This window comes from Brienomyrus brachyistius, chromosome 13, assembly GCF_023856365.1.
Source record: "Brienomyrus brachyistius isolate T26 chromosome 13, BBRACH_0.4, whole genome shotgun sequence".
NCBI classification, from domain to species: Eukaryota; Metazoa; Chordata; class Actinopteri; order Osteoglossiformes; family Mormyridae; genus Brienomyrus; species Brienomyrus brachyistius.
This window is the reverse complement of record NC_064545.1, coordinates 7797644-7825418: the sequence shown is the minus strand read 5'-3', so window position 1 is coordinate 7825418 and position 27775 is coordinate 7797644. Positions and strand designations below refer to the sequence as shown.

The window sequence follows — 27775 nt, the reverse complement described above, 5'->3', positions numbered from 1 at the left end:
ATATATATATATATATATATATATATATATATATATATATATATATATATATATATATATATATATATAAAATGTTAGCCAAGGTTTTATTTATTTACTTCCTGGTGTCTTTTAAAAGAGGCAACACAGTTTGGTTCATATGAAGAGACAAAGTTTTTTTTCCTTTAATTTTGTCCTAATTTATTGGAACTATGTGAACAAATGATATTTCTTTCTTTCCCAAATGCGAGGAAAAAAGATATTGTAGTATATGTTTAAAAAATAATAATTTACCAGTAATTTAAGAATGTAGACTAGCCTCTTTCTGAGGAAATTATCTTCTATTGATATTTGTCAGTTTCATATCATTGTGTGTGTTCGGCAGATTAAGGGAAAAAAGACTTGAACCGCTTTTCTTGTAAATAGATGAATTTGGGCAATGAAGTTCTTAAGGGGGATTCCTGCTCTGAGATTTTATCTCGTATTACTGTGTGCATGTCCGATACAACTTTTCTTTGCATGCTGTTTCTGTAAATGTTCCATAAAACCGTCACTTTGCCGTAATCGCTTTTCTCTTTCACTTTATTTAAAAATAATCTTCGCTTTCTCTCCCCCCCCACACACACTCTTTATGTTATTTTTTCGTCTCTCTCTGCCCCCATCCCCTTCTGCACATACTAATCAATGCTTCCTCTACACTGTAAAAAAAAATAAAAATCTATATTAAAAAGGCAGATTCTCCCACCTACACAAACCCAAGTGCAAGAAGCGGAAAGGGGATTATCATCTTGAAAATATTCTAATAAAGCAATACCTGTTGTTATCCTCTTTATTTTGTACTTTGACATGAAAGGTACACAGGATAAAGACCTTTGCTGGTCGTTACTGAGCAGGAGCATACTCCAGATGTATCCCCTTGTAACAACTGTGAACAACTGCAGTGGAAAAAACAATAATAAAACTCGTTCAGTTACAAGGCGTGTGTTTGGCGTTCTGTGTGTGCTCCGGCGCCGACAGCCTGGACTGGTTAGCGACCGCCGCCGCTGCCTCTGGACCCGGTTTCCTTTCTAGAAGCATCCAGAGGATATTGAAAAGCCAGGAACGCATTCCCTCCGAGTTAACCGGAGTTCAGCATGCCGTCACATCTGCCTGGGGTGAGTAAATCATATTTCCCACCTGCTTGTAAAATAATTTAGGTATTAAATCAGGCAGCTAGTGAAAATAACTCATTAACAAAAATAGGGTTTTATTTCAGAATTAGTTTCAGCAAGTACCAAATTTTTGTAAAAAATAATTCTGCATTTAACAATATGGGAAATGTTTAAGCTACAGTATCTGGAAGTAAAGTTTGTATGGATCCTGCTATAAAAATACATCAGTATGTTACTTCTACCTGCTGAGTATGAATATTGAGTATGTATACCTTTAGATAATCTTTTATAATTTAATTTGCATAATAAGAATGCTGCAAATTGCATTAATGTGAATGTGCATACTGAGTATAGATGTACCAGCACTTCCTGTTCTCAGTGAATGTTGTTTTTCAGCTGATGTCTGTCACCATGGACAGCTCTGAAATGTACACTGTTGACAGACTAAGTTTATGCCTTTCTTTATACATTGATTTTACAGGCAGTTTAACATGTATTCAATTAGTTTAAATAGGCACGTAACTACTGGAATAATATTACTGATCTCATCATTATTCCTCTTATTTTAATTAAGCGATATCGATTCCCGCTAGTAGAGGGCAGTTCCAATTGTCTTAAAATTGGTTTTATTTTCAGTATAGGTGTCTTCCAGCTTCCCCCAAAAGTCCAAAGACATGCATTTTAGGAGAACTGGTAACTGTATTATCCACATGTTTGACCGTATGTATGCACGTGCCCCATGATGGACCGGCACCCCATCCGTGGCGTTCCCCCTACCTTGTTCTCAGTGCTGCCCGTGATTGGATCCAGGCTCAGCGTCGCCCTCTACTGGTTAAGCATTAGATTTGTGTGGAAAATGGTTGCCTAACATTTAGCGGAATGACACAAGCGGAGTAGGTTATTGCCACGTGCATGGCGTAGAGGTGCTGGACGTTCGCTCTGGTCACCCTGGAAAGTGCACTTAATGGGAAGTGGTTAATGGAAAACTAAAATGCGAAAGGTGCCCGACGACGCCGGTGTGTTAATGCTTGAAATCCAGGCAGGCCAGGAAACCTAATAAGGGAATTCTAGATAAAAGAATTATAATTCACCTGCAGTTTTTTTTTCTTTAGCTATGATTTTTCTCTGCCGGAGTTGTCTTCTGTCATGGTTCTAACTGGTTAATTTGTAGTTGACTGTTTGCCAGTGTGTAAAGCTAATGCACAAGTTCTCGGTGAGGTATTTATAGCACGAAGGCTGCACAGCGGCTCGATCAGTGAATAGACCGCACTGCGCCTTCACTTTTCTGGGTTCATCTCCACCCCTTACTCTGGGTCTGTGCATTTTCACATTCTTCCTGTGTTGCATCGGCTTCCTCTGTATACTCTGGTCTCCTGTAGCCTGCAAGTGCCATGATGTATGTTGTGCCCTGTACTACCTTATCATGTACTGGTTAACTGGTTAGAAAATAGTGGATGGTTCCTAGTAATAGTTACCAGTGCAGCATGTCTGCAATTTTTTTTTAGTTTTGTAACCTATTGATGATACATTCATACATTTTTTAAAATATTTTTTTAAAGGGCCCCCTTTTATTTCAAATAAGAACCTTTAACCATAACGTTTTTTTAAGTAAGGAAACGGCCAATGTGTTATTTAAAATAAAACATCATAAGCGTTTCGGCAGCAAGAATCAAGGAATAACGTGGGCAATCCTTCTTAAAATGACTCTCGCTCTCTCTCCATGTCGCGCTTGTGCGTAGAGCCACGATCCCCACACAACACCATCTTTTATTGAAAACAGCTGAGGCAAGTAGTTTTCTGAATTTTAAAGTGGGTATAAAATAAGTATAAAATGTGTTATAAAGCATATAGCCAACGATAATTAATAAAGGATTTAAGCATAATATCCCACACGCACCCCGGCCTGTAGCTGGTAGAAATGGCGCTATCCTGCGGCCTACAAGATAAAAGCATATGGCACCAAATTGGAATCAGTAGTCTTTAAAAGAAGAAAATACATTACATCAATTTATTAATGCGATTTTTAAAGTATGTTTTAAGGCATAATAAAACTTTTAACATTTTTAACGGGGTCACCGGACGCGTCAAGCTTTTCTAGCTAGAGAGGAAAGAGGGTATGGCAGTTTTAAATGGTAAAAGTAGTAGTTATGTATTGTTAAAGGGTTATTCTTTAAACATAATGTACTATTTTATATCGGTAAAACACAGCCATCCTGTATTTAGGGGGATTTATGCGTATTGCATGTCTAGACATATCAGTCAGCTAATGTCTGCGGCAGTGGGTAGCGAGGCATCGGCGCAAGAGTTGTGAGCGATAAGCCAATGAGAAGGAAGCGTCAATTAAAGAAAATGGCCGCCGGTTGACAAATTGTTGCAGGGTGCCTGCAGAGTGCCTGTAACACCTCATTTAACCGCAGGTCCCGAGTGTGAGAAGCACACAGCCAGCAGCCCCATCCTGGCAGAAAGCACATTACCTCTATTTGTTAATCTGTCTGATTTGTAAATAGTATCAAATAATATATTCGTAATTTAAATAAAAGTCGATCTCTAACACCACAGCTCTGGGGCTCTGGCATAGGCCCGGACGTCCCGCTGCGGGCCTGGGGGTTGGATGAAGTACAATTGTTTAATCAGCGAGATAAAGTGCCGTAACTTCAACGGTTGTATGACAAATTAGTATAAAATTTTAAATCAATAAGATTTAAGTAATAAAACAATTTAGCTGTATTTTGTTAGTTTTATTTTAAATAAGATACTCCCAATTCATTATTAATTTAATAGCTGTAGGAACTAGTGAGCGGTATTTAGCAACATACTTCAGAAACATCTTCAACATTCCAATATGGAAGGTAACCGATTTCAAGCAGATTTAATAAAACAAGACACCGCAAAGAGGGCGTTCGATTAGGAGAAGGCGCCGTGCGTAGTCCTGGATAGGAACTATAGTGAGCGGTATTTATCTACGTACTTCAAAAACATTTTAAAAACTTTGTTAGACTAATAGCTTAGTTATTTTAATAATTTAAGGGATAAAAAACATTTGTCATGTTTGTCAATGTGTTATTTTAAGTAAATGTGTTATTTTCTAACGGCAAAAGCCCTGTCATCATGTTTTAGGTGTGAACCTATACGGTCTAGCATTATATGGACTAGCAACTGTCTCTGGGGGAGCAGCCCCGGATAGGAACTATTAAGCAGCATTTAGTGATAAGCATCAAAAACACATGTTTAAAAACTTTGTTATTTTAATAAATATGTTTTTTCAGTAAATGTTTATTCATGCTCATTCGCACAAACACACACCCCGGAGGTTGGGGGGCTTTAGAGTTTAACTTTAGGTTGGTGATCGCGATGTGTGACCAGACACAAAGTTGCTCCTTTAATGTCGTCCTTAAAAGGATCATACTTAAGGAACAGCACAGCGACACACACAGCAGGCAAACGGGGGGAGGCCACACACAGTAGCATAGTTACACAATGGCTAGGGACACAACAGGATGACATGTACAACAGGATACACATGACAATATGGAAATACACTATATTGCCAAAAGTATTGGGACACCCCTCCAAATAATTGAATTGAGGTGGTCCAATCACTTCCATAGCCACAGGTGTATGAAATCAAGCACCTAGGCATGCAGACTGCTGCTACAAACATTTCTGAAAGAATGGGTCGCTCTCAGGAGCTCAGTGAATTCGTGATAGGATACCACCAGTGCAAGTCCATTTGTGAAATTTTGCTACTAAGTATTCCATGGTGAACTAATAGTGGCATTATAACAAAGTGGAAGAATAACAGCAACTCAGCCACAAAGTGGTAGGCCACGTAAAATCACAGAGCGGGGACAACACATGCTGAGGCACACAGAGTGCAGAAGTCACCAACTGTCTGCAGAGTCAGTAGCTGCAGACCTCCAAACTTCATGTGGTCTTCAAATTAGCTCAAGAACAGTGCATAGAGAACTTCATGGAATGGATGTCCATGGCCAAGCAGCTGCATCCAAGCCTTACATCACCAAGTGCAATGCAAAGCGTTGGATGCAGTGAAGGAAAACACGCTGCTACGTGGTTGTTTCTCAGAGGTTGGGCTTGGCCCCTTAGTTCCAGTGATAGGAACTTTTTATGCTGCAGCATTCAAAGCCATTCTGGACAATTTCATGCTCCCAACATTGTGAGAGCAGTTTGGGGATGGCCCCTTCCTAATCCAACATTGACTGCGCAACAGTGCACAAAGCAAGGTCCATAAGGACATGGATGAGTGAGTCTGGTGTGGAGGAACTTGACTGGCCTGCACAGAGCCCTGACCTCAATCCGGCAGAAGACCTTTGGGATGAATCAGTGCGGAGACCCCGAGCCAGGCCTTCTCATCCAACATCAGTGCCTGACCTCACTAATGCTCTCCTGGAAGAATGGTCAAAAATTCCCATAAACACCCTCCTAAACCTTGTGAACAGCCTTCCCAGAAGAGCTGAAGCTGTTATATCCGCAAAGGGTGGGCCAAGTCCTTATTAAAGCCTATGTATTAAGAATGGGATGTCATTAAAGTTCATGTGTGTGTAAAGGCAGGTGTCCCAATTCTGAGGGGCCACATAGCAAGTTGAGTCTGAACCGGATCTGGGTAAAAAGTTGTTCAGAAATCACCACAGATCTGTAAACTGGATCTGCTCTGACCCGTACGTGTTTGAGAGTCAAAATTACGAAAAGATGAGCTCCGAATGGGACTGGTGAGTGGCTCAGTGGACTAAGTCGCTGCGCTTGTGATCAGAAAGTTGAGGTTGGTGGTTCAAGGCCGCCCTCAGCAGGATGGATACAGGATGGGTCCTTGGATGCGCTGGCTGACCCTGCAGTGTGTGTGTGTGTGTGTGTGTGTGTGTGTGTGTGTGTGTGTGTGTGTGTGTGTGTGTGTGTGTGTGTGTGAGAGAGAGAGAGAGAGAGCAGGATCAGTCAGTGTGCTCAAGGGTCTGTCCTGTAACTATTCCGCTGAGGGCGGGCTTGAGCACACTGACCTGATCACAAGTGCAGAGATTAGCCACTCACCACTCTTTTTTGGAAAAAAAAAAAAAAAACTTTTTTTTTTTTTTTTTTTTGCGATTTGCTCTCATGTCCCACCTGTCTCTCTGTGGCCCCTCCTCCATCACTGTGGCCCCTCCTCCATCGCTGTGGCTGCTCTGCTGATGCTGGATTTGAACCAGCAACCTTCTGATCACAGATACAGAGGCTTAGCCTGCAGCGCCACTCACCACTCTTACTTGTATGTTGTTTTTCGTATATATGTCTTTTTTTCCCCAATCTTGCCAAATAAAGGATTCGCACACATGTACCACCTATCTCTTCTGCCAAGGTTGGGCTTGAACCAGCAACCTTCTGATCACAGATGTAGAGGCTTAGCCTGCAGCGCCATTCGCCACCACTGCTTTGATACTGTGTTTTTCGTATATATGTTTTTTTTTTCCCTATCTTGCCAAATAAAGGATTCGCACACACGTAGCACCTGTTTCTGTGAGGTTCGAACCAGGGACCTTCTGAATCGCAAACACAGTCACGCTGTGTTTCGCGCCACCCTCTATCCTCTGACCCAGCAACTGTTAAGGCTTTATTATGATGATCTGCCGGGTGACATCACAGCAATAAAAAGTACTACTCTGTGAGGCTTGAACCAGGGACCTCCTGCCTACACATCACAGCCCTATACTTTCACCGACCGAAAGTTAAACTCTAAAGGCCCTGACCACTGGCGTGTGTGTGTTTGTGCACATGAACATGAACAACCATTTACTGAAAAAAAATCTTTTTATTAAAATAGCTAAGGCTTTATTCAGTCAAAATTCTTAAAAATAACGCCAGCGGTTAAACAGGTCGTTATAGTCAATCTGTAGTCTCGCTGCATAGTGGATGACCACTGACACTGTTGAATTTGGACTATGTTTCATTAACTATCAAACAGGCTGCAGCTCAGTTACCATTGTCAACTTAACATGCTACTCCAGCTAGCATCTCAAATCAAACTTGTAATGATATAAGCTGGAGCCATGGGGCATCCTTGTAGGATGTCTTTATTAAAATAACTAAGACATTATTCTTTAAAGTTTTTAATGTGCATTTGCTGCATGGTGCTAAATGCAGCTTACTAGTTCCTATTAAATGTAATTAAATAGTGATGTACACCTTCTTTAAAATAACAAAAATGTATCCTAAATTCTTACACCCTTGCCTGATTCCACAGTTCCTAGCCTACACTTATGTGCCCCCCATCCATGTAGTGATGGGAATTCCGGCTCTTTTGGTTCCCAAGTGGCTCTTCAGATTTTTTTGGTGCTTAAATGAATTTATTACCAAAAATAATGTAAAATTATTAGTGAAATGAATTACTAACATACAAAACATACATTGTATCAAATGTTTATTAATTATATGGCTTATAACATGGAACAGAATAATACATTTTAAGGTACAAAAACAAAATCATCTCAATTTGAGAAAAAGATCCAACATTTAAAATTATTTACAGTGAAACAACATAAGCTTAGAGAATCACAAAACAAAATATAAATGATGTGTAAAACAAAAAAAGTAGCATCCAGGTAACAGTTTTAGCTTTAGTCTTTAAAGGAGGTTGGCATTAAGAAAGACCAAGTGCCTCAGCTTTGAGGGGCTGATCCTGCTTCTTCTCTCTGTTATTATCTGCCGTGTTTTGGAGAAGATTCTCTCTGAGGGGACTGATGTTGCTACAATGCACAGTCTCCGTGCCATCACATGCGTACGACGTGGGTAATCTGAAGCCTTGGTCTCCCACCAGCTCAGCGGGTCTGCACTTCTCTGGAAAAGAGGCTCCTCAAGATACGATCTCACTTCCAGCGTTGCATCTGCTGAGGGATTCATTCTTGTAGTGTCTCCAGTTGCCCGTTCTTCAAAGAACCTCCAAACTGCAGATATGTGTGGCTCCTCTTGTTCATCCTCTGTTCCCTTTTCTCCCTCTTGGCCCCCTGGCAGTGGAGCCGGCTGGTCGTATCTTACCGCTGCTGCACTTATTCTCTGAAGAGCTTTATCAGTCGCTCCCTGTTTTCATTAAAGGCCAACCTTTTGCATCTTGGGTCAAGCATGGTGGTTTCTGAAAGAACACTGTTGTATTCTATTCTGTGAAACTTTCTGTCCATGGATGCACAGAGAGCAGCTACTAACTCTGCCACTTTCCCTGTGGTCACTCTGGTCTGGTGCTCAGCTGTCACTCTCTGCAGACCCTTGCACAGGATCAGCATTTTGGAGGCTGTAACGTCGCTGAAAATGAGTAAAGAATAACTGTTAACATTATGCTTTGTTTTATTTAAAAGTGTATATTATTTCCATTCTTGTCTAATCTACTTTTTATACCAATAATTCAACAACTAATAAAAATGATAACTGAATAATAGTATTAATAACAATAATAATAATGTAATAGCATATGTACACTGTACCTGTGTGCACTGATCTCCACAGTGACCTGCTCAAATGGCTTCAGAACTGTGCATGCCTCCTGCAGCACCTCCCATTCCTCTCGTCTCAGAGGATCAACTGGTGCACTGATAACAGCCAGAGTAGAGATGACTGCACCCTTGGTCTCCAGAATCCGTTTTAGCATATGAAAGGTTGAGTTCCACCTTGTAATGCACTCCTGTTTGAGCCTGGGCTCAGGCATGCCCATCTGTCGTTGGGTAGATTTGAGCTTCTCTGTGGCTGTTGTGCTCCTGTGGAAGAATCTCACTATCGCCTTCACTTCATCCACAGTGGGTTTCATCACCTTCAAAGCATCTCTCACAAACAGGTTAATTGTGTGTGCAAGACATGGGTGGTGGGTCCATGTCAGGATTTTAATTGCTTTAATTATGTTAGCTGCATTGTCACTGACACAGCAAACCACTTTGTTTTCCACACTTTTGCCAGTTTGAGCAGCTCCTCTGCTAAGTGTGTTTATCACTGAACTCAAAACAATCCAGAAGACAGGACACCATCTTGAAATTTTCAATAAAGTGGCAAGTAACTGACATGTAGGATGTGGTAGTGGTGGGGGGATGTAGTGGGGGGGAACGTCCAGCAGTCAGTTGTCAGGCAAACTCTCTCTTGCAGTGAAGCACGTTTTCTCTCATATATGTTTGGGATAATTTTGTGGGAGAGAGTTTTCCTGCTTGAAATTACATACATTTGATTGAGAGCATGAATAAAGGTTCTGAATCCTTTGTCTTCCACAATTGAAAAAGGTTGGAAATCACATGCAATCATTTTAGCCAATTCCTCATCAATTGTGTTCTGTTTTACTGGAGTCGTAGCTTTTTGCACAAACTGTCTCATAGAGCTCTGGGTTGTAGGTCTAGGTGGTTGTGGTGCTGTACTGGATGACGGTGTAGACAGTGACAAACTGTCTCACAGAGCTCTAGGTTGTAGGTCTAGGTGGTTGTGGTGCTGTACTGGATGACGGTGTAGACAGTGACAAACTGTCACAGAGCTCTAGGTTGTAGGTCTAGGTGGTTGTGGTGCTGTACTGGATGACGGTGTAGACAGTGACAAACTGTCTCATAGAGCTCTGGGTTGTAGGTCTAGGTGGTTGTGGTGCTGTACTGGATGACGGTGTAGACAGTGACAAACTGTCTCACAGAGCTCTAGGTTGTAGGTCTAGGTGGTTGTGGTGCTGTACTGGATGACGGTGTAGACAGTGACAAACTGTCACAGAGCTCTAGGTTGTAGGTCTAGGTGGTTGTGGTGCTGTACTGGATGACGGTGTAGACAGTGACAAACTGTCTCACAGAGCTCTAGGTTGCAGGTCTTGGTGGTTGTGGTGCTGTACTGGATGACGGTGTAGACAGTGACAAACTGTCTCACAGAGCTCTAGGTTGTAGGTCTAGGTGGTTGTGGTGCTGTACTGGATGACGGTGTAGACAGTGACAAACTGTCTCACAGAGCTCTAGGTTGTAGGTCTAGGTGGTTGTGGTGCTGTACTGGATGACGGTGTAGACAGTGACAAACTGTCTCACAGAGCTCTAGGTTGCAGGTCTTGGTGGTTGTGGTGCTGTACTGGATGACGGTGTAGACAGTGACAAACTGTCTCACAGAGCTCTAGGTTGTAGGTCTAGGTGGTTGTGGTGCTGTACTGGATGACGGTGTAGACAGTGACAAACTGTCTCACAGAGCTCTAGGTTGTAGGTCTAGGTGGTTGTGGTGCTGTACTGGATGACGGTGTAGACAGTGACAAACTGTCTCACAGAGCTCTAGGTTGTAGGTCTAGGTGGTTGTGGTGCTGTACTGGATGACGGTGTAGACAGTGACAAACTGTCTCACAGAGCTCTAGGTTGCAGGTCTTGGTGGTTGTGGTGCTGTACTGGATGACGGTGTAGACAGTGACAAACTGTCTCACAGAGCTCTAGGTTGTAGGTCTAGGTGGTTGTGGTGCTGTACTGGATGACGGTGTAGACAGTGACAAACTGGCACTTTCAACAGTTGCAGTTGACAAACTGGCACTTTCATTAGTAGCAGGTTCACTTGCTTGTCTTTTTTCTTCCCACTGCACTGACAGATGTACAGTTCTCATGTGCCGATGCAGGTTATTTGTAGAGCCTGTAAGGTATGATATTTTAACCTTGCACGCTCTACACTCTGCCTTTGTATTGTCAATGTAATTGAAATATATCCAAATTTTACTCCGTTTCCTGCGCTCACTCATTTTGTTGCACTCATTCCCTCCCGTTTTTCTCTCTCTCTGCGTGCGATTGCTGTATTTGTCTTTGGGTGCGTTCGACTTCAAGCAGCCGTTTGCAGCACTGGCTTAAAGCAATGCATTCTGGTCCCAACGCAATGCATCATGCTTAGATTTTGTTCGATTTTTGCCGGCGCTGAAAAACGTCACCACTCGTAACCATGTCACATGGTACAAAAACCTGGCGAGAGCAAGACGACTTAAGACTTAAAGCCCACAGGAGCCTGTGATCGTTAACTTCAAAGAGTATGATACCATATATGGACATAACCCCTCGACCAATCAGAATAAGGGATACGCCAAAGCCAATAGCAATAGCCAAATGAAGCTCCGCCCAAGGTACCACCTAATATCTCTTAATTCTCCTGCTCATGGTTGTGAGTTAATATTAATGCAAGTGGAATGTTTAGAAAAATCTTATGGACTTTTCCTTTCTTAGGTGCATCTGTTTGGTCCACAGTGTTCCACATGTTAAAGATCGGAGAAACTAAAAATATGTTACAGAAACGGTGCATGGCAGTACCGCCAGAGAAGCAGCAGGTGGAGCCAGAGTAGCGGTATTTAAAACGAGGTTATTTCACCCAGTAACTTGTATTGCCGTCTTCTGTTTGCATGTTCACCAAAGTGATACAGGCAGTTCTAGACTAACGGAAGTAATGTAAAAACATTACGGGAGTCAAATTTACCTTCCCATACCATTCGAGACACCTTTTATCTCAAAAACTCCTAGCAATACATACTAAAATAAGACAAATAAATGAAAAGATAAAGTGCAAATTAACTTTCAATTATACGTCATCTTTCTGGGTTAGGACTTTCTGGGTTAAATTCTACGTATCTTGGATATTTTGTGCAAGTCGAGAGGAGCCTGTATTGCAGCTGTGTGCTATAGCAAAATTTTATAACTGAAAACAGCATACTTGTGTGGGCATATGGGTGTATGCTGTGATGTCATTTTCCCTTTTCTTGACCAACCCTTAGCTATGTTAACAACACTGTCCTGGAAATGTCTCTGCAGTTTGGAAAGGTGATTTATTGGTTACAATATCTGCAGCACCAGGCTGCTCACGCTGCATTCATCTGCCTACCCACCCTTCATTTTAGATGGAATGAGCCTTCTGCCAAAGAGAAAAAGCTGGTTACCTAATGGACAAAGTTTGTTTTTTACAGAAAAGGCATCTCTGATATGACATCGCAGTGACGAACCAAAGTCCTTATGCACTTAGCTGTGGCCAGAGTTTACACTAAAGATGGCAGATCAAGCCTGTCAGAGAAATGGACAACAAGTTTTACAGGATATAGGTAAACCAACTTGACTCTTACATTATTCAGTTGCAATGAAATATATCAGGTACCGTTCTTGGTAAATAGTTTTTTCTCCTCTCCTTAAATAAAAAAGTTTTTTTTTCACATTTTAAACAAGAAATATTTACATTATCAGCATTTTACGCTGATGATAATATTTCAGTCTTTCTGTTACAGGGGAGATTTTCTGGGTCTGTTCTCCAAGAAACGGAGCCGTCCCTGACCACTGGAGGGCAGCACAGCCACGTTTTTCATGGAGCCTCTTTCTCTTCATGTGCTTTTCTCCTGTCATTAAAAGGAACTTGAGGCATCTTTGACCAGAGCTGAGAGCATTAAAGTTATTAAACATGTGCTGACAGACACCCGCAATCCCACGATGCTCTGCGGTCACTTCCCTCGATGGCCGCCTCACACACGGGACGACACATAGAGCGAGTGCAGCCGGCGTACAAGCATGGCCTCCATTTCCTCCAGGGGGGAATCGCGGCCCCCCGTCCCCAGAAGCAGCATCCGGAAGGCCTCCAACTCCAGCAACTCGGGCATGTGCTGCAGGAAATACGCCTCGCAGAACGCACTTAACTCCGCAGCCCCACGGACCTGTAGAGACGCCGAGAGAGATGCCCCCCTCCCCCATCAGTTAAAACAGTAAGTTGTAGCCGCAGAAGATTCCTTGTGATTGGATAGAGTTTTCCACCAATCCTAACCTTTGACCCTTCAGATGGTCTCACCTTGGCAATCCTGTAGATGTTGACTGCGCTATCCGGTCTGATGCTCTTAGTACACAGGATTTCACAGTGTCTCTGCAGTGCCCCCAGCTGGAATAACTTGGCCACTGACAGCAGCTGGACGTGGTTAAAAAAAGACGACGTATGACAGCCATACATTACACTATTCTCCTTTTGTACATTTACTTCCATATGTTTCTTGTGGAGTAAATCTAATTGTGCTGTATGTTTGAAAATGAAATCACATACATGCCAGAGTACACGACAGCTCATCTGAACCTATCGTTTCGCTAAAACCCCAGCACATAACGAAGGCGTAATTCTTCTACGGTGGTACCAAATTAATTAGCATTCGGCCTCAAGCCAATTACCCAGGATTAGGCTGTTAAATGTGAAAATCACACTTCTGACTGAGGAAGGCAAGATCTGGGACCTTCTCACCTCCAGAATGTCAGCCACGGAGGCCTGCATGGCGTCGGCACTCCCACAGTACAGGTAAGACATCATCATCTGAAACAAACAGGCATTAGCGGCCTCGGTGGTTCCAGTGCTGAAGGAGATGCATGCACTGGCGACTGTACGCTTTTCTCCCGGGGGGTGCTAGGTGAGAGGCCCCGACCATCCAGATAAATACGTTTGAAAAAAAAAAAAGAAATAATAATGTATACGTCTAGAATAAATTATTACACAGTGAGATGCTTGAAAATGTGGCTTGTGTTAGTCATAATTTTAAAAAAGAAATGTATTTTATTGAGTTCCAATAGCATTTTCGTCTGATCCATAGAGGGTACAGTTGCACTCCTGGTAAAATCGCCTATGGATGCATGCAGAGAAGACCCCACCCATGATTGAATCCCAATCTATTTGACCAGATCGACTGACTGTAATGGCCAGAAATCCAGTGCTTGGGAACCCACGCGGTCCACGTTTTTGCTCCCTCCCATCTCAGTGGACTGTCTGGCAGGGAGCTGAGTGGGAGCAAAAATGTGAACCGGCTGTAGGTCCCTGCGGACTGGATTGGGAAACACTGCCCTATGGTCATATCAGCAGAGCATGACTCTGAAGCCAGCACTGAGGATACTGCCTCTTGCTGTAGTTACGGGCATGCTGAACATTACAGCAGTAACTGTAAGGCAGCCCCCACCCTCCCAACATCTTTAACATCCTCCAGCTGTGGCCCAGTGTTTGCTGCTTACATTGTGCAACTGAGTCACATATGTTACTAATGAAAAGCCCCCAGTGTTTGTTTGCGTAAATCCTCTTGTGTATTTCCTGATCGCTGCTGATTCGTTTTTGGTTACTCTCACTGAATAGGAAAACCTATTTAAGAGAATTACATTTTTTTTTCTTTTTTCAGTACGTTCTTGGCAGTACTTAAGGGGTGACAGGAACTGAAAGGGGCTGGCAACGGCGACTCAGAGCAAAACCACAGACCCGTACATGCAAAGTACATCTGCAAAGTAAGCTGCTTCTCGTGACGACTGGCTTACCTGGAAGGTGCTGTATTTAACGTCGGGGATTTCAACATCCTTGGAGCGCTCCGGTTTGCAGGATCCCAGCAGGTTCCGGAACCTGAGCGGACACGGGGAGGCGTTTTAGTGGAGGAAAAGGGAACTGTGATCTTCACCGGTGTAAATCTCGACAAGCATGGCTCACCTTTCAGAGGCTGTTATCAGCAGGACCCTGTGGCCATAGAAAGGCCTCCCTTCCACCAGGAAGGTCACATCTGACATGTCCTTGTTGTTCAGGAAGTGGGGATCTGGGCAGTTGGTTGAGAGGAGTCAAAGGTTTGCATTGAAGACAAGATCCATTGACCGGAGCAGCTTGATCCCTCAAGTAAGGCTGTGGTGAGAGGCTGCCTTACCCAACTGGGCTGAGAGCGCCACCTTCAGCTCTGCGATGGCTGGCAGGGGAGCAGAGCCGTAACAGTGACTGAGGATGGAGCCCACCTGAAGATTTAGCGCCTCATTCTGGCATTTGAGGGGGGGATAGTTTGTGTTATTTAAGTCTGTGCTCTTACTGTGGTGTTTAGAAATGGCTGGATTTACACGGCGCCCCCTGCTGGTGCCCCGCAGAATGTGCATTGTGCTCCTGCTCACCTTGCTGGTCTTGAGGATGGAGAATAGGAGGGGCAGACCGACACAGACAAGCTCCTCAGAGTACTCCTCCTCCCGGATGGTGGTGAACTCCCTCAGAAGTGTGAGGGTGACGCCGGCCCTGGACTGCAGCTGGGCGCTACGGAGGGACTCGAGCCAAACGTGGAGCTTCCATGGCACGCCTGTAGGGCGGCGCAGCGTCAGCGCTCACCCTTATTCTCTTGACCCGTCAGACTAACCCACATTACCCACTAAGCTGCAAGACTGAGGGTCCACCCACTCTCCTTATAAAGACCTCATTCATTTGGGGTTATTGATTGATCGGACTTCCTGTTCTTAGAAAATGCTCTTGTTTTGACCTCTCCCCCACCCCACGCTTTCTTTAATAAGCAGTTCTCTCAGTAGGGGGGAGTACTGCTCTATTTAGCAATACCCCCCAAATCGAGCCGTTTCCATGACAGCAGCTTACCCAGTGACCTCAGCTCCATGGTGACATCCAGATAGCCGTGCTCGGAGCTGTAGTAGGTGGCCTCCTGCAGGGCCTTCATGCGAGCCTTGCAGAGCCCCGTGGTCCCTACGTCAGCCAGGCAGCTGGGGCTCAGCGGGGGACATCCCCTGGGCCAGCCCCCCTCCCTGCCCGCCTCGGCCTCCACCCCCTCGGCCAGGATTTCCTCCAGGGACAGGACGTCATCTTTGGCTTGCTGGGGCTGAGTCAGTAGCTTCCTCAGGACGTTTCTGTGACCGAACCCCCCACCAGAAACAGTTGGGTACAGATGTAGCTATTAGGACATTGGCCTCCAGGTTAACACGTACACCTGCCAGAAATGGGGCCCAGTGTCGCCCCCCCCCCCCTCCACACCACCACCCCCTCACCTGTGCCCATGTGCTGCAGCGTGGCTGAAGCAGTTCATGTCCTCGTAGAGCGACGACGTCAGGGCAGTGCCATCCCGCACCCTCAGCAGGGGGTCTGCCCCCCGTGCCAGCAGCAAGCTCACCATCTCGTAGTTACCTGTACGGTGGGGGGGGGGGGGGGGCAAACAGGCTCTGAGTCAGAGAGACCGGGCAGGCTGACTGAGGACCCCAGCTGGCTGCCAGCCACGAGTCTGATATCTGCAGCGAGGATTTTGGATTTATTTATTTTTTTTGGTGGGGGGGGTGGGGGGTAGGGTTTACAAATTTGTCAGGAATGTGGATGGGCCTGGTTTCAGTTCTACTAGTACAGAATGTCAGACTCAGCTGTTCCACAGCTCCATCCGGCTGGGCCTCTGTATCTTCCGGTTCCCAAGTGCTCCAGCGCTTAATTTGGCTAATTATTATTATTACTTCAAGTGATGCGACCTCTTGCAGGGGAGCCAAAACAGAAGGCAGCCAAGAAAGGAGTGCATGGGAAACCAGTGAGAGAACCACCGTGCAAAATTATAGAGGTGTGCTCAGCGAAGCGTCTGGATTGCACGATGACAGCCCAGCCACTAGGGGGCGGTGCGTCTCACTCACCAGCTGCCGAGGCCAGCTGGAGAGGAGTTTCGGCACAGCTTTCCTGTCCGTTCCTGGCGGCAGCACCTTCCACGTTGGCACCGGCGTCTAACAGGAGCTGAAGACAAAAGGAAACGTCTGGAAATTAACCAAACTGCACCAAACTGAGGGCAGGCCTGTTCAGATGAAGCAGAGGGACACCCCCCCCCCCAGGGTCCTAGCTTCCTCGGATTGCTGCCTCAGCTCCCATCTCACCTGCACTACCGAGATGTGCCCATGCAGGACTGCGAAGGTGAGGGCGGCCCAGTGCCGGCTGTCGGGGTGGACGGAGGGGTGCCTCGGGGAGCAGCCGGGGACCTGGAGATGAGGGGCAAGGTCACCAATGCGAGTGGGATGGCCCCGAGACCATCGCTGTTTGTTGTGTTTGTCATGATATCAGCCTGAAAGCACATAGTCGCTCTGATGGCTGCACACTGCAGAAGGTGTGGATATTTACCGCCATGTCCAGGTTTGCTCCAGCATCGATCAGCATCTGCACCAGGGCCTCATCCCCCGTCGAGCAGGCATACATCAGTGGGGTCATGCCCTACACGCGGAAGAGAGAGGAAGGGCTTATGTTGTACTGCAGTATGGTGGATGAAGACGTGTGGGGTTTCCCATTCTGCGAACCACACCTGGTCGTCCATGCTGTTGACGCCATCGGGGCCCAGCAGCTCAATGGCCTGGCCAATGAGGTCGGTGCGGCCACAGTTCAGCATACGGAAGCCCAGGTCCAGCTGGAACTTGTCGGTGGCGGCTTTGGCGTCCAGGCGCTTGAAGGAGCTGAAGCAGCACTCAGGCCTGGGAGGGAGCGAGAGGATGAAGGAGGGAAGGAGGAAGCAAGGAGTGAGGGAATGAGGGATAGAGCGAGAGGATGAGGGAGGGAAGGAGGAAGCAAGGAGTGAGGGAATGAGGGATGAGCAAGGGAATGAGGGAGGGAGGGAATGAGGGATGGAGCAAGAGGATGAGGGAGGGAGGGAGGAAATGAAGGATGGAGCGAGAGAATGAGGGATGGAGGGAGCAAGAGGATGAGTGGATGGAAAGGGGGAAGGACAGCAGTTCATTATTACATCCCAGCTGTTGCGTTTAGATACAGTGGGATCTGTAAACAGAAAGACTCTGAGTGTCTGATCTCCCAGTCATAGCAGTCAGTGTGTCTCTTGTTTAATCTACAACAGCAAGCCTCAACACCCGAAAAATCCTTTCTCATTAGTGTCCCTCTTGAAATGAATGTCATCCCACACGAAGTTGGCAATAAGGTGCATGTTTGACTGATCTGCCATGGTAGCTTTCTACAGAGACCTGGTAAGAAAAGGCGGCCAAAGTGCTGTTTAAAATCCTTCTTAAACTGTTCTAGGTGTTCCCCAATACAAGCAGTGTCTCTTCATTACATACTTCAGCTGCCGAGGCTCGCAGTCCAGCCCTGGGAGGAGCTGCCTGGCCGTCTGCCTGACATCATCACTGTCGACCAATGGGCTGCGGCGGTGCTCGGCGTGGACGATCGCCACCCGCATCCACTCCATCAGAGGCGGGAGCAACAGGAAGGGTCTGGGGGGGAGGGCAGAGCAGGGGGCGGGGTCAACAATTCACTGTTACATTAGCAGCTAATACGTCTGTCCCTGCACCAGCTGCCAATCCTACTGTTTACAGGCAAATATAAAGGGGGGAAGGGAGGTCTGTGGTCAAATCAAATGCAGAGAGCCCTTTACCCTGAGGACGCAATTTAAGAACCCCTTGCTTTGAACACAGGCGTCGTTTTGGAAGCTTAAAAGTTTTAGCAGCTAAATGCAGAATGTGGGATCAAAGTCACAGGTGCATCGGTATGGATGTGGAGACCCTTCTCAGCGTACGACTAACATCGCACAAGGCTGGCAGTGTAAACCAATAGGGGGAGCCAGAGTGCAGGGTGCCAACACAGCCGCAGCATGGGCAGAATGAAGAAGAGTGCCGCTTTGGGCATCCCCCGTTGATGTATGTGAATTACGCAAAACAAAATAAATGTTTATAAGATGTATACATAATGAATGAGTTCATTTTATAGACTTTGCCTGTGCTTGTCTCCAGTGTGACTCTTAAAAAAACAGCGTTTTAGACTTACTTTTTCCAGCCTCTAGTCCAAAGTCAGGAGAATTTGTTGTCCATGTAAGAATTTACATTCATTTTACAGTGACTGGCCCCTTCTCTGTTCCTGACGCTCGTAAACTCTGAGCATTAAACCAAATACCCACATACTGTGCCGCTCGAATCCTCACAGGGGGACATGAGTTACGGGACTTTCGCCAGACACTCAGATTCTCTTTGTGTTTCCTAAGTACAGCACCAGAATGTTCTCCTGTCTCAGGGCAAATAAAGAAAAACTTTATTAAGGACAGGTGCGTGCTACCAGGCCTGTGTGTGAGTGGTAAACTTTACCTGATGGTTTACTTAGTGAACATGCTGATTATGGATAAGCACAGTGGCCTAAGCGTAATGATAATTTAAGGGGGGGTTTCGGTGACTCAGAGCCCAGTTAACACGTCTGGAACGTTACTACACTGGCAGAGGAACACGAGGGTCTCTGGGGGGTGTCACACTGGATGAGGCGACAGGCTGCATTGCCGACAGAATTTCGGCTTTCATTCATACCCCCCAGGCGGGTATGTCTGAGCCACTCGCTCAGACCCAGGTTTTAGGTAATGCCCCCCTCCCCTGCCATTTTGCTAGGCTCAAGCTCACTCGGGAAGCCATTCTCTCATCCCTGCTATTTATTCTGACACCAGCCCCCTTACAAACCAGCATCCCTGTACCTAATTATGGAGACCACAGCACTAACCCTTACAGCCATAACTTAGCACAGAGAAGATATATGTGCTGGTATAAACAGTAGAGAGGGGGGTCTCTGCTTGGCCTGGTGTCCCACTGGGGGGGAGGGGGCAGCTGAGGCCGGCTGACCCTTATCCTCTAATCTCTCAGCCAGAGTTGACTCTCCCAGATGCAGCCCGGGTCTGATTTCAGGTCACCCCAACACCTCAGCAGGCGAGAAACCCACCCCACCCCCCAGACAGGTCGCCGCAGACCTAAAGACATGCTGGTCTTTGTTCCTCGTCCCCTCTGCATGTGGATGCAGGGACACCACCCTTCTACCGTGCCTTTATATGGAAACTGGACACCCACTATACCTGGGGTAGAGTCCCACTGAAAGCACCTTATACATACTGGTGTGCATCATTAAAATATACTGAAATACTTTACATTTAACTTATTTTGCAGATGCTTTTGTCCAAAGTGACCTCCTGAGCTAAACAGCATATTGCAAACACATGACTGTCAAAGAGTCAACTGGCACAAGTACCTCTAGGCTGAGCTTTCAGTGAACGCATAGCTGCAGGCATTAGCAGGACTGGGGCAGAAGCTACTCAGCAGCTTCTAACAAAGTAAGAGCCTGATAAGACTATTCTGCGGCCAGTAAGTGCAACATGAGATTCACAGAACATCAAGTGGAGGACACTTTAAGATGCTGTATTTCGGGTTAATTTGGCATGGGAGTTTTCAGCAGGTCTCTGACTGACGGGGCCCCGATGGCTGCAGCCGTCTGACTGACGGGGCCCCGATGGCCGCAGCCGTCTGACTGACGGGGCCCCGATGGCCGCAGCCGTCTGACTGACGGGGCCCCGATGGCCGCAGCCCTCTGACTGACGGGGCCCCGATGGCCGCAGCGGTCTCTGATGTTTTTCCATTCATGGTTAACCAGCACAGACGTGACCCTAGAGGTCAGGCTTCCTCACAGGTCAGCTCTCTCTCATTACTCTATGCTGACTCCTAGTCTGCGATGCAGACACCCCCACCTCCCAACCATTCCTTGCCTTTGCACATGCACTGCCAGTTTCACCCCTTCCCAGCCCCCACAGCTAACACCTCCGTTCTCGTCTCGATGGGAGTCTCACTCCCAGAAGGACCCACCTTCCTGTTAATCATTTCAGTACTGGAGGGTAGTCGCTGAATTTCTCCAGATGAGGAATTACATCATCATCATCATCATCATCATCATCATCATCATCATCATCCCAGAACTGGCTTCCCGTCTTTCATTTAAGTTTCTAATGAATGTGATGCACCATCACAGTTAAATTTTTATTACTGGGGCCGAAGATAGTTGGGTTTTGCACCTGCACCCACCCCCTTGGGCCTCACACAGCACAAAATGCAGATATCTGAGGCTCCGCCCACGAGTGGAAGTCGGTGGGGCTGACAAGGTCATCCTCTTTTTAAGAAACCATTGGTTTAGTCTGCCTGTGTTTACAGCGGAAGCACACAGCTGAGAGAGCATTTGGCACATGGGCTCTCACAGATAGACCATCTCCTCCCTCACCATCTTACGGAGGACCCCAATGCAGAGTTTCATACACCTTTGCACATGCCTGTGCTGTTTCTGTGTACCTCATATTTTCAGCCAGCCAGGACTGATAACTTACTCCAAAATTCCCTTTCTCAGGACAAATTCCAGGGGAGTAACTGACCAAGGGTCATGATTGTAATTAGCGATAGGATTTGGCAGCGAGCTCCGTTCGAGGGATTTCGCGATCGCGGCATTCCGGGGCAGGCCACATCCTGGGGAATCTGAGAACTCCACATGCCCTCAGAATGCTCAGGATAAGGTGCTCTGCTCTGACGGGGTCTGCCCACCTTTGTGCCATGCCATGCGTGGGGGCCGTACAAGAGGAGTTGTTCATCACTTATGAACCAGGAAAACTGAAAGAATCCTCTCTGAATGTGTAAAAATAGCACAACCCACTTTGGCCAATGGCAGGGCATCGGGATGGAGCAATAGAGCACAACCCAGTGAGGCCAGAAGCACAGCATTGGGGTGGAGCACAACCCAGACAGGACAGGAGCACAGTATGGGGGTGGAGCACAACCCAGTGAGGCCAGAAGCACAGTATGAGGGTGGAGCACAACCCAGTGAGACCAGAAGCACAGTATGGGGGTGGAGCACAACCCAGTGAGGCCAGAAGCACAGTTTTGGGTTGGAGCACAACTTAGTGAGGCCAGAAGCACAGTATGAGGGTGAAGCACAGCCCAGTGAGGCCAGAAGCACAGTATGGGGGTGGAGCACAACCCAGTGAGGCCAGAAGCACAGTATGAGGGTGAAGCACAGCCCAGTGAGGCCAGAAGCACAGTATGGGGGTGGAGCACAACCCAGTGAGGCCAGAAGCACAGTATGGGGGTGGAGCACAACCCAGTGAGGCCAGAAGCACAGTATGGGGGTAGAGCACAACCCAGTGAGGCCAGAAGCACAGTATGGGGGTGGAGCACAACCCAGACAGGACATGAGCACAGTATGGGGGTGGAGCACAACCCAGTGAGGCCAGAAGCACAGTATGGGGGTGGAGCACAACCCAGTGAGGCCAGAAGCACAGTATGAGGGTGGAGCACAACCCAGTGAGGCCAGAAGCACAGTATGGGGGTGGAGCACAATCCAGTGAGGCCAGAAGCACAGTATGAGGGTGGAGCACAACCCAGTGAGGCCAGAAGCACAGTTTGGGAGTGGAGCACAATCCAGTGAGGCCAGAAGCACAGTTTGGGAGTGGAGCACAATCCAGTGAGGCCAGAAGCACAGTTTGGGGGTGGAGAAAAACCCAGCAAGGCCACTTGCACAGTAACAGACTGGAGTGCAACCAAGTGAGGCCATGGCACAGTAAAGGGACCCAGCGTTACCTCTCTTTGATGAGGGCCATCCGGGGTGGGTCCAGGTTTGGATTCTCCATGGATTCCATCTGTGGGCAGCGCAGGAAATAGTAGAGGGTGTGCAGGGCGTCGGGGGACCAGGACACGGGCTGCTGACGGGCGTGTCGCGCGGGGCTGAGGCCGGGCCGAACCGCGCTCAGCCGCTGCATGTGGTGCATGGCGCGCGACACCAGGTCACCTGACCAAACACAGACACACAAGCCATTACTCTCCCATGCAAAGCTCTGCTACCAGGATCCGTCAGGAATATATGTAGATGGACCGAAGTCTGCATAACATTACAACCTTAGAAGAAGCTTAGTAGTCCAGGAGCATCTAATGTTGAATTACCAGCTGTTAGTTGTTATAAACACATACAGGCATGTGCAATGGACAGCCATGTAGGACAGCACTGACTCCGCCCCCAAGACTGGACCCAGACCACAATGCCTTTCCTCCTGCAATGAGCAGCACCTCTGCGCTGAAGCCAAAAGCCAAGAAAGAAAAACACACACACACTGCCATAAGGAGCACTGCTCACTGAAAGGCGACCCAATCACTGTGTCCCAGGGGGAGGTTTCGGTCAGGGAATTCTCCAGGGCTACTGGTAAAACAGGAAGACTGGGGGGGGGGGGGGGCGATGGTCGTCAGGATCTGTCCTGTTCATCAGCAGGCAGCTGAGCCCGTGGCCATCAGCGGCATGGCTGGGGAACATCGGGAAAAGCGTTTGGGATGTGGAATCTGGCCCGAGTGCAGGGCGAGAGAGCGCCGTAACTTAAAAAAAAAGAGGGAGGTAGGAAAATAATGGATTCATTTCTCATTAAACCCAATTACTTCATGGTTAATATTTTACTGGATAGGATTGGCCATGGGTGTGTGTGCATGGCGGGGGGGGGGCACACAAAGCCCCCCCATCTCCCGCCACTATATGCGTTTCCAAGCATTCTTCTTTTGCCAGCTGGGAGGCAGATCAAGGCCACTTTTGTATCGGAGTTTAGCTCTCTGGGGGCCTCGGAGTAACGGCAGCCACAGCCCCCCCCACCCCTAGCAAGGCGGAGACATTTTCCCCATCATTAGCGTGATCCAGAGGGACGGCGGGCTGCTGGCATTCGCTTCTGCAGGAGAGCCAGCTAAAGGGCCACCACAATCGGCGTGGGACCCACAGCGCCCCCTTTCCCGACCGCAAAATGACCGTGTGGACCGGCTCTCCCCCACAGCGCCCCCTTTCCCGACCGCAAAATGACCGTGTGGACCGGCTCTCCACCACAGCGCCCCCTTTCCTGACCGCAAAATGACCATGTGGACCGGCTATCCCCCACAGCACCCCCTTTCCCGACCGCAAAATGACCGTGTGGACCGGCTCTCCACCACAGCGCCCCCTTTCCCGACCGCAAAATGACCATGTGGACCGGCTATCCCCCACAGCGCCTGCTTTCTCAACCGCAGAATGACCGTGTGGACCGGCTCTCCCCCACAGCGCCCCCTTTCCCGACCACAAAATGACCGTGTGGACCGGCTCTCCCTGGCCAGACCCTGGCCAGCTGTTAGCAGGTAGCTGGCCCCTCCATTGATTAGCCTTGATTTGCATAATCGTACCAAATCACATTAAATCTAACATGTTAACTGTAATTATTCCACAGAGTTTTAACCATTATAATCATTCTCATACCTTGAACAAGATCAGCTTCACTGCGGGATAAAGTTATTTCAGTTCAATTTTAGTTTATTCTGTTATTTGTTTCTCAGCTTTTCTAATGAGAGGAATATGTTTAATTAGTATAAACAATCAGTTTCAATTCAATTCAATTCCTGGGTACTATAAATTTTAAGAGACAAAACAAGACATATATTCAGAGATCTTTGCATGTATTTCGAATATAACGTAAAATTTCAATATATTTGAAGATATCACTTTTGAAACCTTGAATTAATCACAATTAAAAATGTATATCTCAAAATGGACAGATGCATTTTACGACAGAGATGGTGCTCTCCCTGCCAGGAGGTAGTACCTCCTGACCCCATCAAAGTGTCCTTGAGCAAGACGCTGAACCCCAAATTGCTCCCGGTGTGCAGGTTGGCACCTTTCATGGCAGCCTCTGCCACCAGTGTATGGATGGGTGTGTGAATGGGTGAATGCGAGGCATGGATGGGTGTGTTAATTGTAAAGCGCTTTGAGTACTCGTAGGAGTAGAAAAGCACTATATAAATGCAGTCCATTTGCCACAGTGCTCAGTTGGCCCAGATGATGTGTCGATGCCCGCTGCTGGCATGTGCTCTGGATGGCGGTGCCAGGGTACCTTGGCCGCCGGCAAGACCTCGGGGAGGGCAGGCCGAGGTGACGCACAAAGGAAGCAGTCAGACAGGGTGTCTGTCAGGGCATGTGTTTTTACCCCGCTAATGGGCTCACTTCTGTGAAGGTCCTCTTGTTGTCGAGGGACACATGATGGAGTGTTCCATAATTTGGGGTGGGGGGGGATAACCCCCATGCCGACTTTCTCTGCCCTGCACTGCCAGGCCCACCCCCGAACTTCTGGTCCGTGCTGTAGCCTTAAGTGTAAGCAGGGCCCAGCTGGACAGAGGGGCCTCCGAGGTAGTCGGCGGTACAAAGCGACACCCCGCAGAGGAAGGGGTCTCGTGCCAAACTGAACGTTCCATCAGGCTCAGCATCCCAACACGACGCGGGGGTCTCTGCGCTTCACAGCAACCAATCATACCTGTTATCACCATGACAGATCCCCCCTCCCCCCCCAGGTTTAATGAAATGGATACATTTTTATCAAAGTACCCCTTCAAGCCCCCTGCCGCAGTCCTGGGGATGCCGGGGACTGTGGGAAGGCTGCAGTGCTTAACTAAGAAAGGAAGTACGCTTCATTATGCTTGTTCATTATGAATGGCCTTGGAAAATTAGCCATTATACTGGCCAAGAACCAGGGTTCCGAAAGATTCTTTGGCAGAGCTAGGATACTGGGGTTAATGGTTTATGTGTTCTGGCATTTGAAATTTATTTGAGCTGATAATTGACTTTTTACTTTAGATTTTAGTTTTCGCTCCAAGTGAGGTCAGTAACTATACAAAGACATTTGCTTTTATCCCCACAAGTCTGAAACGTCCTACATATTAAAAAAAAAAATGTTTTTAAAGTTCATAAAGGTTTGGTCGAGATTTCCTAGGTAAATCTAAGAGTGTTCTGTGATATATTTGATTGTGGGGAGTAGTGCTCTTTCAATATTAAACATCTTTAAACCATAATAGCACTCAGAGGTAAAAGTGGCTGGAGAAGATTTATGTAAAGTGAAGACAAAGCGGCAGTATGGAGGCCAGATGCTGCCATCCAGAGGAAGTGCCGTCGTTAGCGACACGTCAGCGTGAAAGACCATGCCTTCCACACCTCAGGCCAGATGTACTGGATAAAAGCTACTGATCACTGGGCCCCCTTGTCCTGTCACTCTGATAGGGGTGATGTAGTGCACCCAGAGGGGGGTACCTGCCTTTCGACTTTGGGGGAGTAGCGAGGGAGAGAGAGGGAGCGAGTGAGAGAGAAAGAGAGAGAGAGAAAAAGCATTCAAGCTACTGCCAGGATGCAGCCCATTGAGGGAGATGTTACCGAAGATCTGGCACAAAACCAGGAACAGGGAACTGAAGACAATAACAAATGTGCGGCTTTTATCGTTTGCTTTGGCAACTAGTCTACGGATCCTTTCTTCCATTATCTTTGACACCGGAACTGAAGTAGTTTCACAAATGGAGTGCGTCCCTTTTGCTCATTTGCCGATTTACCAAGGCGCAAAAACTCGCTTTTGTATCTGAGAAAGAGGGGCAGCCGCCGGAGACTGCGGGCCGAGGGCCATCAGGTGGGGTCCGGTGGGTGGAATGGGCGCCAACTCACTGAGCTCAGAGATGCTGCCCACACAGGTGGCCAGCAGGGCCTGTTCCAGGGTGCGGAGCTCCAGCTGGGCGTAGGCGTCCTCCCGGCTGTCGGCGACGGACTGCTGACTCTCCGTGTAAGGGCTGAAGTGGGCCGGCAGGGAGAGCACGCCTGGGAAACAGGAGCACAGCACAGAACCTTTATATCTGGCATCTACAGCACGGAAGCCCAACAAGTCACTCAAATCACACTGACTTTCCATTTCAAATGATTGGTGACATCATCAGTCGGCCTCTTATGTCGTCATATAAACCCCAGAGACCTGCCAGGCCTTGATGTTAGATCACCTCAATCCGAGCAAAGCACTGGTTACCAAATGAGTCAGAATTCGCCATACCCACACAGCTCGTTGAAATATCAGGGAAAACACCGTTTCCAGGTCAAGGGTGGGTCTGACGACAAGGGGGCAGCCATGGCGCATGCAGAAACGCGGCCACACGCTGGCACGCGTGCAGGAGAACCGTTTGATCACAACTGTTGGCCACAAAATAGTGATATTTTAAAATCAGTGGAGCATGTTTTATGATCGAGGTCGACACTAGGGAGCTGTTAAAAAAAAAAAAAAAAACCATAAAGCTATAGCAGAGTAGCTAACCGCTGCAACACGAACGGCGAGCCAAGTACGGACACCCATGAGCTGCCTGCCTCTCGCGTGTGAAGGTATCGAGTTTCGCTGGATGCACAAATGCAGAACTCCCACGCCATGTCATTCTTTTTACTCCTGGTCCTTCATAAAGGAACGTCCAAAACTGTAGAAGACTAAATGTCACGGATATCACCGTTAAAACACTGCTAGGAAAATAAGCACCACATGAAACGGTCTACATTAGCAAATCGATGTTAATCAGTGAGTCTTCCAGTGTGAATCTTAGTGTCTTACCCATAATCCTTTGTTGAACACCTTAAAAAGCACCCAGCTGGGCAAATACTGAGATGGCTGCATTGCATGTGAGTGAATACTGCCCAGTGACATGCCCACAGTCCTGTTCCCATAAAAACCCTCAAATAGCCCCATTAATATCCGGAGTTTTAATCTTCACGGTCGAGAGTTTAGACTAAACCGGGGCGATTTTAGCCAGTGCCCTTATGGCACTGCATTCAATGGTACAGACCAGCTAATTATCCTACGCGTTTGTGGGTGGTACTGCAGTTTTGACATGACATTAAAAGCAGACCCTAATCTTGGGGGGGGGGGGGGCTGGTAGCGGCTGGCGACAATGGGGACAGGAAGCCTTCCTCGAGCACTTTTTTGCAAAAGTTTTGTTTTCGTGGAGGAAAAAAAAAAACAGTTTTGTTATAAATTGGAAAACCAGTCTCTATGGAGCCAAGTGAAAATAAGCGCTGGACCCAAGAAAGCTGGGAAACACACCTATTGCTTTGAGCAATTCCCGTGTTAGCGCAGGAGGTCAGGCGTTAAGCCGTAAATGAGCGTTCTGTGCAAGTCGGTCCTGGGGGTAATTAGTCCTGCTCAGTTCAGTGAGGTGGAATGGCCTGTGTTTGGTCGGTGGGCTTCGCCCCTCAGACTCCTGCTGCTGTGTGAGATAAGTGGCGTCACTCTGGGAATTGGACAGCCTTTCCTTCCACAACCCAGGAGATGCAGGATTCCCCCAACAGCTCGCAGGCACCTCCTCCTTCGATTGCCATGACAA

General features: G+C 47.4%; 2 protein-coding genes across 2 annotated transcripts in view; both read right to left on the bottom strand.

The window, feature by feature from the left end:
• Nucleotides 1-7549: 7549 nt before the first annotated feature.
• Nucleotides 7550-9604, bottom strand: LOC125706711 (zinc finger BED domain-containing protein 4-like). The gene is made up of 2 exons (XM_048973534.1): nt 8588-9604; nt 7550-8408 (listed from the first exon to the last, which is right to left on the bottom strand). Exons 1-2 carry the CDS (start codon nt 8905-8907, stop codon nt 8159-8161), a joined length of 570 nt encoding a protein of 189 aa, XP_048829491.1. The 5' UTR covers nt 8908-9604; the 3' UTR covers nt 7550-8158.
• Nucleotides 9605-11870: 2266 nt separating this feature from the next.
• abtb2b (ankyrin repeat and BTB (POZ) domain containing 2b) overlaps nt 11871-27775 on the bottom strand; it is a 34975-nt gene continuing 19070 nt past the window's right edge. Inside the window, 16 exon segments of the mRNA XM_048973461.1 lie at nt 11871-12759; nt 12891-13004; nt 13329-13397; nt 14378-14459; nt 14544-14646; nt 14752-14857; nt 14987-15165; nt 15453-15718; nt 15857-15992; nt 16478-16574; nt 16712-16813; nt 16953-17042; nt 17131-17296; nt 17891-18043; nt 22190-22397; nt 26088-26237. Coding sequence (XP_048829418.1) covers nt 12571-12759; nt 12891-13004; nt 13329-13397; nt 14378-14459; nt 14544-14646; nt 14752-14857; nt 14987-15165; nt 15453-15718; nt 15857-15992; nt 16478-16574; nt 16712-16813; nt 16953-17042; nt 17131-17296; nt 17891-18043; nt 22190-22397; nt 26088-26237 — 2210 coding nt within the window. The 3' untranslated portion in view covers nt 11871-12570.